We start from the raw sequence: 12,647 nt of genomic DNA, 5'->3' as shown, positions 1-12,647 counted from the left end.
TGGGAACAAAAGCTTCACTATTTTTTATGCAAAGGGAATAAACAAACAACCAGTAAGCTAAATAAAACATACTAGTGTTCATATTATGATTCCTACCTTGGACTGGTGACTATTAATATTTTGTCAAATTCATAGGTGTCAGGAATACTGAGATCTGACAGTTCTGGTACCAGAATAAAGCAGAAGTAGACCAGGTATTTGAGGTAATACAGTTCACTCTTTCAGGTTTCTATATTTTGCAAAATATCATGCATGATATCAGCTAACATTTCTTTGCTTACTTGAGAGAATACTCAAGTCTAGAGAAGACTAGCTGCTTTTAACATCTGCATCTTTGTATCCTGTTTCCCTCTTGAAATCAACAGTATTAAACTTTTCTGGCATACTGTTGCCAATAACAGGTGACATCACAGATGTCTCCCCACTTGGAAACAACCAGATGGTTGATGATAGTCTCTCCCTAGATCATCTATCAGAGGAAATCTACGTTATTTCACTTCAGCTTCTAGTTCTGCAAAAAGATTAATGTGGGCCAAAAATAAATTTTGGAATTGTCAAGTAAGACAATTATGCAACCATCAACGAAGCACTTTCTGATATCTATTACAACCACAGTTTTAAATGACAGGTAAAAAAAAACAGAAAACAAAATGAAGAAGCCAAATAGGTAATGTCTTCCTTAGTTAATGGCATACTAATACTGATATATTTTAATCCTGCTCATTAAATCTTAAAATAGCCCCTCATTTGGCGATGACAAGAATGTAGACATTCTTACTACTATAAAATGAATTCCTAAATCAATGCATGAAGTACGGAAAGGGGAATACATGTGGTTCTTTTTTTTTTTTTTTTGGTTCACTTATTTTAGCTCTTTATTGGGATCTTGGTGATTTTTCTTATAAAGTTATATCAATTATATTATTGATATTAACCACTTTAAATTTTTTTTATTACACTGCATTATGAGACACAGTTTCATAGGTATTGGGATTCCCCCCACCCCTCCCCAAACCCTCCCCCCATGGTGGATTCCTCCACCTTGCTGCATTGCCACAGCTCAAGTTCAGTTGAGATTCTCCCATTGCAAGCGTATACCAAACATAGAGTCCAGTATCTTATTGTCCAGACAAGCTCAACGGCTTCTTTGGGAGACCATCTCTGGTCTGAAGGTAGAGCCGGCCGAGTATCATCCCAATCAATTAAAAGCCCCCACATAACATTAGAAACAATTTATAACGTTATGGAATTAGTGGACATAGTATTGAGTAACCAATATGTTAGAAAAAAATGTAAGTTCTTAACCACATCCTGTGACTTCTTCATTGACAATTACTTATTACTATAAAATGAATTCCTAAATCAATGCATGAAGTACGAAAAGGGGGAATACATGAGGTTCTTAAAAGAAATTCATGGAAAATACGTATTCTGAAAAAGCAAAGCATTTTAAAAGTTGTCTGTGCCAAAATAAACATGCTTACATTCCATTTTCCCACAATTTCTGAAGAACCACATATATTCTAACCACAGAACCTGTCTAGTAGCAATAGACCAAAAGGACCAATAGACCAAACTAACCTTCTAGATAAAAAGAGTCCATTTATTTATACAACAGATGAGCATTAGAATAGCTGGTATAGGGAATTTTCACTACATGAGCTATATATTTTAAAACACATTTTGCCTCATCAAATTTGCTTAAAAATTTTTCTCATTTAACCTAAGAACTTGCAAACTATTTCCTATTTTCACCTTTTGCTTTGAAAGGCAGAGACACACAAAGAGCTCTTATCTGCTAGTTCGCTTCCCAAATGCCTACAACAGCTGGAGTTGCTGGCAAGATGAAGCAGGGGTCAGCAACTCAATCCGGGGTTCCCATGTGGGTAGCAGAAACTCAATGTACTGTTAAAACATATTATCCACTATTTTACATTTGTAAAAATTAAATATTAGCACTTAAGCCATGTTTACCTTTTTGCTTTCTTCCATTTCATGTTCAAACATTGCATTAAAAACTGGGGATCGGGCTGTAACAAGACAGAACAGCATTACCTAATGTGCAAACCTGTGTAAAAATACAGAAAGGGGAATAGCCAAAAGAAGAAAGTACCTGCAAGTACTGATTTATGAGCTTTAAATTCTTGTCCTCTCACAAAAAAACTGCAATCCGTAAATCTTGTATTTTCCCAGAGATTACCTAAATCTTCTGCTAGTCGACATTCAGGCACCCTTAACGTGTTTGTATTAGTATGTCCTGATATGTTTACTGAATCTTGGACAACACTCACCTAAAGGAGAGACAAAAAAAATCTTCACAAATCAGTAATTAAATCTATAATTAGGTGTTTTTTTTTAAAAATCATTTGGATAATTCAACATATTCCTAACCAAAAACCTAATACCAGGGAATTAAATTTAGGGATTTACAAAAGATACAGAGTAAACAGAAACAAATCAGATCTTTTTACACTGACATTTTAGGAAAATAAATGGCTTATTGACTAGATGAAATGTTTATTAAAGTCATTACAAAAACAACTTCTTAACAGAAAAACCAAAATGTGTCATGTTCAACAAGAAGTTATTTCTGTGAACTGGAAGAATAAATTTCACAATACACAGAATTTATAATATATGGTTTATAAAGACTTTTACAGCATAAGAGATTATAAAATTACACACAAATGGGAAATCTTAGAATTTTTATATTCATTTATTTTTATCCATTTGAAAAGTATATAGACGTGCCTGTGCCCATACACATACACACACACACAGAATGGGCAATACAGAGTTTCCATGTGTTGGCTTATTCCCCAAATGTCCACAACATGGCTGCTAGGCCAGGAGAAGGCTGAAAACTGTGAACTCAGTTCAAGTCTTCCACATGGGTCGGCCAAATAATTGAGCCAACATCCTTTAGCTGCCAGAGTAAGCATCAGTAGGAGCAAAAACTGTAAGCAGAGCTGGAACTTGAATTGAGAAACTCCAATATGTCACATGGGTAATCAAGTTGTATCTTGACAGCTGGCCCAAAGGTCCAAAGGGAAGTTTTCAAAGTGTGGTTTCTACAGTATTGAAGTATAGTAAAACTGATTGAAAACAAAATGCTGCTTTTATGTAGCTGCTAATACAAATATTGAAAGATCTCTTAATAAAGTCATCACCCAAACAGACAATCTTGTATTTCACATACATGAGTGAACATTTCCAAAGAAAAGCTAGAAAAACCTTGCTTCAGAAGACATAGTTATAAATCAGCTTTTTAAACTTCACCTCTTCAAATCACGTGTCACCGAAAATAGCTAATGCATTCCTCTTGTTTCAATGAGATCTCAAAGTGAGATCAAGCTTGTCTAAGACTAAATCTAAACCTCTACCATTTCTTTTATACAGTGATTTACACTAAATAACACTTGTTTAAAAAATAATAATTTGACAGAGACAGAGAATGAGAGAAAGGAAGAAAGAGAGAGAGAGAGAAGGAGAGAGAAAAATACAACACTCTCACCTGCTGATTTATCCCTGGAATGCCTGCAATGACCAGTGATAGGCCAGGACCAAAGTTACAGTTGGGAACACACCCCACGCGTCACACGTGGCTGATAGGAAACCAATAATGTAAGCCATTTTTGCTGCCTCCAGGGTCAGCAACCAGTGGGAGGAAATTGGAGTCATGAGATGGCACCAGGAGTCAAGCAGGTACTTTGATATGGGATATGGGAATTTTAATGACTAGGCTAAACATCAACACTCACAATTCTTTTTGATATTTTCTAAAATTACTAGTATTTTATTAACCCAATCATACCAGAGAAACTATCTCACAATAATCTTGTGAGATACTTTCTAAGTATGAGAGACAACATACAAGAAACAACTGCCCCCCATAAGGATTCTTCCATCTTTTTAAGCTTTTAAATCAATAATTTCTAAAATTTCAAAACAGGGAAAAGCAGGTTCATTAATCCTTAGCTGAGTATTTAGTATTATCACAACAACCACAAATTTTAAATAAGAAACAGAACAGTTTAAACTGCAAAGGGTATTCAAGGAACTATTTATTTAGCAGAATTTAGTGATCTAATTAAAACTGATACGCAGGAAGTTTTGAATATTGTTTTCTTGATAACTATGATTAAGAAAATGATAAAAATGTAGTTTTATTTATTACATATTCAAATATAGGTAATGAACACTTAATATATCTTATTGAATGGAACCTAGAATTTAGAAATTCAGGAAAAAGGCTGAAAATCTTTCAATTTGTTCTTTCACACAAAAAACATATAGTACACTAATCAAAAATTAAAAAGTAAGACTTCAATTTTATTTCACATTCCTTTCCAAACTTGTTTTTCACTCAGTCTAGTAATATTAATACCAGTGTAATTCAGACTGCCGATCAACTGTCAGGGATCTAATAAACCTTGCAACTATCCCGAAAAGCTCAGTCTCCTATACGTGGAAACTAAGTGACATCTGGTTCCAACTTTCAAAAATCTGAATTTTCCAAACTAACTCTGAAAGCTAGGAATGCCTAAAGCTCTATAGCGTTGCAATGTTGCTACATTTAACAACTACCTACTGTCTCTACACTGGCTCCTAGGTAAGAAATGTTTAATAGTCCAATTTCATTTTGTCACCTATGGAAGTAGATCTTATACTTTTTCACTTTCAACTACAAGTTTCATTTTTTTAAATATCCAGTAATAGAAATATGGTAATCAACTTTTCATCACAGTACTCAATTTTACATTTAGGAGGGGAAAAAAAGTCGCATCCTCTACAATGACTTAGTTTAACAGAAAAACATATATGTTATCTGTACATATGGAATAGTCTGAGCCTGCCTGCATACTACTGTAGCACTTAAAATCTACTGGATTTCAACAACTAAAGTTATCTAATCAGATTTTTAAATTTCCCTAGATACTCCGTAGTTCTTGCTTTCTGTATCTCACAGGGAAAGGGGAGGCAGTGCTGCTTACGCTGCCAGCAAACATTATCTGCCTCTGGTTCCTGGAAGCGCTGTTTAGAACGTGCAAGACTGAGCAGACTTGCACTCGGGGTAGCATTGACTGCCTTACCTGTCTACAGCACCACTTGCAGGGGAGGGAGAGGAGGCAGTTCTTTAGGGAGGGCAGTGCTTCCTCCTCTTCTGCAAGCAGTGCTGGGATGCTGTAGAAGGAAGGGCATTGTGAGAGGGGTGCCAGAAAAGATGGAGGGCATCACGACCATTAACTTAAAAGATTTTGCCCATCTACATTAAATACAGGCCCAAAGTGAAATACTCAGATACAGATTTCAAGGTCCAAAAGTGGATCTGACCAATGCCAACCTAAAACTGTATGTATCAGTGAGCTTATTTCAAAGGGGTCACTAGTATGTAGAATCTAGATCCCAAGCACACTTCAGAAATAATTATAAGAAGAAATTTTAGAATTAATTTCAGCCTCAATTCTGAATTTCTCAGTTAGGTCTAGGTTCCAGTATTTTACACTAGCAAAATATTTGTATATTCTATTTCATTGTAAAAAAGAAAAAAAAATAAAATGCATCCACAAAAAAATTTAGCTGTAGTGAATTTAAACTTGGGTTAACTTTTTTTAAAATATTGAGTTACACTTTCTAAATTTATTTGTTCATTTAAAAATTTACTCATTTTTATGGAAAAGGCAGATGTACAGAGAAGAGGAGAGATAAATATTTTCCTTTCACTGGTTCACTCCCCAAGTGGCATTAACAGCCAGAGCTGAGCTGAGCTGAAGCCAGGAGCCCATTCTGGGTCTCCCACACGGGTGCAGGGTCCCAAGGCTTTGGGCCGTCCTCCACTGCTTTCCCAGGCCACAAGCAGGGAGCTGGATGGGGAGCAGAATAGCTGGGACATGAACCAGTGCACCCATATGGGATCCCCAGCAAATGCAAGGCAAGGAATTTAGCCACTAGGCTACTGCGCAGGGCCCAAAATTGGGTTACCCTTTAGGATGTTATGATTTTTAAAATTTTAATACAACATCTTTTAAAAGTAACATGTTGGAATCTAAAATTAACAGTGTTAAAATTCTGAAAAATTCTACATTAAGAATGTCAACCTTTTAATACTATAAGTTTATCTATTTTGATTACTATTTGGATTATCTGGCTGTAGGTAATAATATATGCTTTAGTCCTTGTTCTCTCAAAGTATTTAATGGTAACTTCTGTTCAAGAGACTTTTGCTATGTGCTTTATCACTCAGTCATATTTATAAGATTCCTAATATGGTTTATTTAATTTGTCTAAACAAAAATAAGGTGCAGTATAAAGCCCTCTGAGTTCTATTTCAATTTCAAATATTCTTCTGACAAAATATGATATACAGTTAGTCCATAATCTTGCCATGAAATTTTTTGTTTTGTTTTGTTTTGTTTTTTAACGTATTTCCTATACAGAGCTTAAAACTAATTTAGCACTTTAGGAATTCATCCTTCTCCCACTCTGTTCTTCAGTCCTCAAAAACTTACCAAATACATTTGATATTGAGTTTACCTGAACATAAACACTTCCTATGCACATTCTCAACTATCGTGAACATTAGAAACTATTAACAATGTATTTTCTTTATAAGCTAGATTGTTAACATGATACACCCCTTGAATTCATGGCAAGGACAACTCTCAAAACTTCAAATAGATAAAACTTTATAATGATAATTTTGGAAGCAAATCCAATCCACAAATTAGGACAAATGATAAGTGTAAATTATCGACAAGAGCACTAATTCCACAATATGGCATTTGATGTATATAAATTTGCCACAGAAATTTATCAACGGATATGGGAGCATTTTAAAAACATGAGATTTTTCACACTGTCAATACCTATCTGACAATCCAATAGCTTCAATAATCAACAAACCTCCCAATCTTATTCAGGTACTTTTAAGCTCAAACTGGTAAACTTGAGTAATACTATTTAGTATGATTAATCTGAAATTAAAAAGTATAGCAATCATCTATGTCAAAGTTACCTAAAAATAAGAAGCTATTTAGAAATGCTCATCTGATCACGTGTCTGCCCTCAAGATGAAGGATTCAATTCACCAAAGTGTAACTATGCATCTAATTTACAGGTAGACAGGTGATAGCTTTTCTGAGGGCATCACTGTATTGATTTATAAGACAATACAATCAGCTTTTTCTGGTCAAATATTTAGCAAAGATACTGCAACATTAAGTACAAATTGAAAAATTTTTAAAGTATATCCAGGATTAATCCAGCTTATACTTGCATTATATCACTAAACCAAATCATAACGGTTCTTACAGCAAAAATGTACCCACCTCACAAAATAATGTAAGCTTGTCATCTGGTAAAAGACCATTGGCTTCATCAAGCAAAAAATCCCTTCTAATGAACTTTTTAAACCCCCAGTCCTTCCCTTGCACAAATCGATATGCTCTTTGGCTTTCTGGTGAAAAACAGAACAGAAATTTAAATAAAACAAATATTTAATAGACATGTTTTTTAATAACTATGTGAAATATATAAAAACTGGCTACTTTATCTCTCAAAAATTATAGATATTTGTGTTCATAAATAAAATGCTATGAGTTATGGCAGGTAAAACTAAATTACTCGTATTACTATTCAAATTTAACCACCAACAATGAGCTCAATTTCAGACTTCTGGGTCTCTAAGTAGAAAGGTCCAATCTAACCCAATGGAGAGGGAAGAGTGTTTTTTTTTTTTCTTAATAATCTAGGCCCTAAAAGGAAATGAAATTGTTTGAAACAAAGTTGATATTAATATTACTCACCAGAAGAGTTTTTTGTTTGTTTGTTTTTAATAATCTAGGCATTAAAAGACAATGAGATCGTTTCAAATTATGTGGGCATAAATAACCTACTCATCAACTAATGTGAGAATCTAAGGTGAGAGCAATATACTTCTTTATTTTCTGTTCCCTTTAAAAAAAATTCTAAACAATCAAAGCATTTATTAGGGTATGTCCTGAGACACTCATCCCATTAATTTTACTAAGCTACAACATAATTCTCTAACTAGTGAAAAGGTTAAAGAAAGTCCTTTAACACTCCTGTCCTAGAAATAGTCACCTTGGCCCTAGAGCAATGTCATTAAGAATTTAAGAGACATTTTCAACACAATTACCGAAAGATTTAATGACTAAATGAAATTTTCAAAAGATCAAAGAACATCAAGTTATGAAAAATCTATAAATTGATTTCACAAATCTTGCACCAAAATAAAATATCTGATGAACTACTTTCAGTATCCTTATTTCTCAAATAATAATAATAATAATAATAATGTCAAACGGCTCAGGTAACATAGAACAGTTATATACTATCAAATAAGTCATAATCCACTAGAAAAATTGTCTTACACAAACTGGAGGTAGAAAATCAGTAATAAATCTCAATAAAATAATCAGCTATTTCAAGTGACAGAAAATATGAAGGAATAGATTATTTTGGCATTAAAGCATAATTAACAACATGTGGAGTTTTTTGGGGAATAAAGCTACTGGAATTCACATCGAGAAAAATATCTGAAATTTAACACAATAATTCATAAAGTATTTTTCTGCATACTCTATATTTCCTGTGGTTACTCTTCTATTCAGAAGCTCCAGACTATAGCATTTAAAAGTTGGGTAAATATGTTGGGTTGAATTTAATCAGCACTGAAACTAAGAAAAAACTGACTTTGCTTCAATGCTCAGTTCACTGCTTAAAAAGTTTTAGTGATAAAAGTAACAAGGCATTCTAGCTCCTTTACACTGTTCAGATTTTATGTCACAGCAAAAAGGGAAAAGAAGAAGAGAAACATTTCTTAATTCCTATTGTACATGCCAGGCATTAATGAGGTACTCTGTGCTATTTTTCAAATGACAAGTGAATGCCATTTCCAAACAAGATTAAATTTAATGCTCTTCTAAACTACATCTATGTGTCTGATGATATCTAAGATTTCATAAAACAACAATAGTCCTACATTGAAATTAAATTAAACAACAATTAAAAGTTTTAGGTTAGGCTAAAACTTAACTTAGATTTTAGTGGGGGAAAACGCCAAATTTTTTCTAGGTAAAGGTGCAGAAGTCACAGTATGCAGTTACACAGAGACTTCTTCACTCAGTTTGCAAATCACTTACCCATTGCTTTTGTTTCTTCCCTTTTAGCGTTCAGAAGGGAAAATTTGAATTTTGCTCGAACTTCACTTTTGGGGCAGCTGACTAAAAGCAAATATAAGGACAAGTAGTCTTTACTTTCATCATCTAATCCCTTTGGGTTTACCCTCAGGCACCTAAAATAAAACAATAGGCTCACTTGGAGTAATATAATACTTGAAGCATTCAAACAAAGAGGCAATCCCAAAATCATTTGTCAATTATTATCACCAACAATACTCCTGCCAACCTCCCCACAGTTCTTTACAATTCTCCATTATATTAGTAGCTTATACCAATCTACTCAAAAATTACACTTTCTTTCAGGAAGAATAAAACAAAGCCATAAATAGATTATGATCATACCAAAAACAAAAGAATCTTACCATTTCATTTTGTCATTTGGGCCAGATGAGAATGTTGAACTTTTTAACACTTCACCCATTTCTTCCCGACAAAAACTAAAGTTATTAATGGTCCACATGTAGGAAAATTTTACTACTTTAACCTAAAGAATTCAGAAAACCACTATTACAAAAAAATGATGAATCTATGCTTTTAACACACATTATACAACATCCTTTGCTCTATTCTTCTAACCTCATAACTATGTCATAGTGTTTCTCAGTATTATTCTCAAAAAAACAGTAAAGTTTTAAATTGACTCAGAGTAAAAAAATTTAAACAGTGTGTACCTGTGTGTAACACCAGCTTTCTGCTATTGGACCAGTAGACATTTCTCCAGGCAGAGGTGGGGTTGGTTCTCGAGACATTGTCGCTTATATTTTTATTCTAGTATTTTTTTAGGATTTATATAATATCTCACAGTTGAGTATTGCACCTACAAAGAAAAGAAGCAATTTACAGATAAACTCAATTGATTGATCCAGCAATTATGGGAACTCAAATTTTAAACCAGCATGAAACAATTACTGTCTCAAGTTTGATTGTGGGAGAATCTGTGAGGATTTCAAATAATTTTAAAGAAATTAAACCAATAAATAAACTACAGGCAAATTCATCACACTTGAAATCTAAACAAAATTTAAGACATTATTTTGTCAAAGCATATTTTCTAATATATCACGGATCAACAAATAATCTAACTTCAAAGCATGATTATTCATGAAAACAGAATATCAATGTGATTTAACTTCCTTATCAATGATTAGTATATTCAGGAAAGACAAATGAACTGCAAAGTCAGAAATATAGTATTATTTATTCATCTGTCAGAAGTATTAACCAAGTAAAGCATGGATTTTGATCCCATACGCAATAAAGCTCTGTAAGAGTTACATAGTTTTGCACAGAAGTCTACATCTGCCTTAAACTGGTGAGACAACAAAGTGCTTCCTGTGGAGAAGTATCACATTATACATTTCCTTCCCAAGTACTGTTCTTAACATATCTATTTTGAGGTATAATGCATAATTAACCCATAATATGGCCAGCCTATTAGTGAGCAGATGATACTATTTTGTAACATGGAAAGTTCATAAACGAGTTACATCGGTAGTATACTTTGTAAAGGGGCAATGGAATTTCAAGAGTGTATTCCTACTTATGTTCTTCAGTTTCACCATACATGTTAGTAAAACAAACTAAGCAAAGTTAGAGATTGTAATATATTAAATGAAAAGCAAACAAGGAGGGTGGAGTAATTGCTATGCAATGACTGAAAATTCTTCAACTAGACAGGAGGGAGACTACTTTAGATAGGGTAATTAGTTAAGGCTTCTCTGAAGAGTATATGTGAGATGAGGATTGAAACATAATAACAGCAAAGACAAGTCAAGGAAAGATGTCTGTAGAGTAGGTAAAAGAATAGCGAGTGCAAGTGCTCCAAAGCAGGAGAAAATTGGAGTAACATTTCAGGAAGACACAAGCATGTTTGAGTGATGTCACTGACTTTAAGTAGGGAGAAAATAGTATAATCAGATGGTGATAAGATTAGAATGACAACTTTCAGGAAATAAATATAGGGAAAAATAAAAGCAATAAAACAAAATTAGGCTATTAATACTTTAATGAATAAATCTTAGAAAAAGAATACTATGATCAGAGATAACAATGACAAAAAATAATATGCCAGCAGAGATGGAAAAAATTATCCACTGATTGAAAAACAAAATATTTTAGAGTCAACAGAATTTGTGATTACAAATTTAGTTATATAACAGGATTGAAGTAGAAGAAAGGAGAAGTCAAGGACAGGTCCTACCTCAGGACCTGAGCAACTAGGAGGGTGGCAATGTTATATGCTAAGATGGGAAAGACAGGGACAAGAACAGTAATTTTGAGGGAGTAAGGAGTTAGTCTTCAACAGTGACAAATGAAACATCAGAAAACACTCATACAAAACAATTTCTCTTTGTTGCCACTAAAGATTTACTTATTTAACTTTGAAAAGTTAAAGTTACAGAGAGAGGGAGCAACAGAGAGACTTTTCATACAAATGTCCACTGCAGCCAGAGCTGGGCTGGTCTGAAGCTGGAAGCCAGGAGAATCTTCTGGTTTCCCCAACTTGGGCTCTGCAGCTCAATGCCTTGGGCCATCCATTACTGTTTTCTCAGGTCATTAACAACTAGGGGGCTGGATCAGATACGGAGCAGACAGGATTGGAACTGGCACCCATACATGAGGCTGACTCCATAGGCACAGGATTAGCTTGCTACGCCAAAGCACCAGCTCCCTGTGGAACAATTTTAAAACAAATCCTTTATGATTAGGTAAAGTAATATCCCTTTTCAATAATGACATCTAGTCAATGCCATATAAAAATTTGCTGTAAGGTAATGTGACCCAAGCACTTGGGCCACCTCCTGCTGCTCTTTTGGGCCACCCGTGCCACGTTCCAAGGCACATTACAGGAAGCTAGGTTGGAAGAGGAGCGGCGGGGAACAGAACACTGATTTGGGATCCTGGTGTTGCAGGCAGCAGTTTAGCTCACTGCACCCCAATGCCAGTCACAAAACTGAGAATATTCTGAGAAGCATTTAAAGGTCCTGCTACCCAGAAGCAGACATTCTGAATCGTTAAAATTCTACTTGTGTCTAAGTTTGAATCCTGCCTCTACTCCTAACTCTAGCTTCCAGTGAAGAACATTCTAAGAGGTAACAGGTGATGGCTCAAATATATGGGTCCATACCCACCATGCAGGAAACAGGGATGGAGTTTCCAACTCCTAGCTTCAGTGTGGCCAGCCCTGCCCAAGCTTCTGAGGAAGCTGGGGAGTGATCCAGTGGAAGGGGGCTCTCTAGAATGCTTGTTCACTCGGTCTCTGCCTTCCAAATAAATAAAATAACTGTAAAAGTTGAATTACATTTCTAAGTTTAATCCTTATAAGTCAATAATGAGCACTTAAGGAAAGGTGAAGAAAAATACAGGGGAAGAAAGTGAATAGGCTTTTGAAGATATGACATTTTTCCACTCTGAACAAGAATTACTTGTTTCTACATTAAAAAC

The 12,647-nt window shown here is 34.5% G+C and overlaps 1 protein-coding gene across 2 annotated transcripts in view; it reads right to left on the bottom strand.

Moving 5' to 3' along the window:
- SPOPL (speckle type BTB/POZ protein like) overlaps positions 1-12,647 on the bottom strand; it is a 45,559-nt gene that overhangs the window by 11,038 nt on the left and 21,874 nt on the right. For both annotated transcript variants that reach the window (XM_004589370.2, XM_004589371.3), the window contains exons 2-7: positions 9,875-10,020; positions 9,566-9,687; positions 9,165-9,316; positions 7,329-7,456; positions 2,114-2,291; positions 1,975-2,030 (exon numbers count right to left, since the gene is read on the bottom strand). In XM_004589370.2, coding sequence (XP_004589427.1) covers positions 1,975-2,030; positions 2,114-2,291; positions 7,329-7,456; positions 9,165-9,316; positions 9,566-9,687; positions 9,875-9,952 — 714 coding nt within the window. In that variant the 5' untranslated portion in view covers positions 9,953-10,020. The remainder of the gene's footprint in view (positions 1-1,974; positions 2,031-2,113; positions 2,292-7,328; positions 7,457-9,164; positions 9,317-9,565; positions 9,688-9,874; positions 10,021-12,647) is intronic.

Source organism: Ochotona princeps, chromosome 5 (assembly GCF_030435755.1).
Source record: "Ochotona princeps isolate mOchPri1 chromosome 5, mOchPri1.hap1, whole genome shotgun sequence".
Lineage (NCBI taxonomy): Eukaryota > Metazoa > Chordata > Mammalia > Lagomorpha > Ochotonidae > Ochotona > Ochotona princeps.
This window is presented reverse-complemented; position numbering and strand designations above follow the sequence as displayed.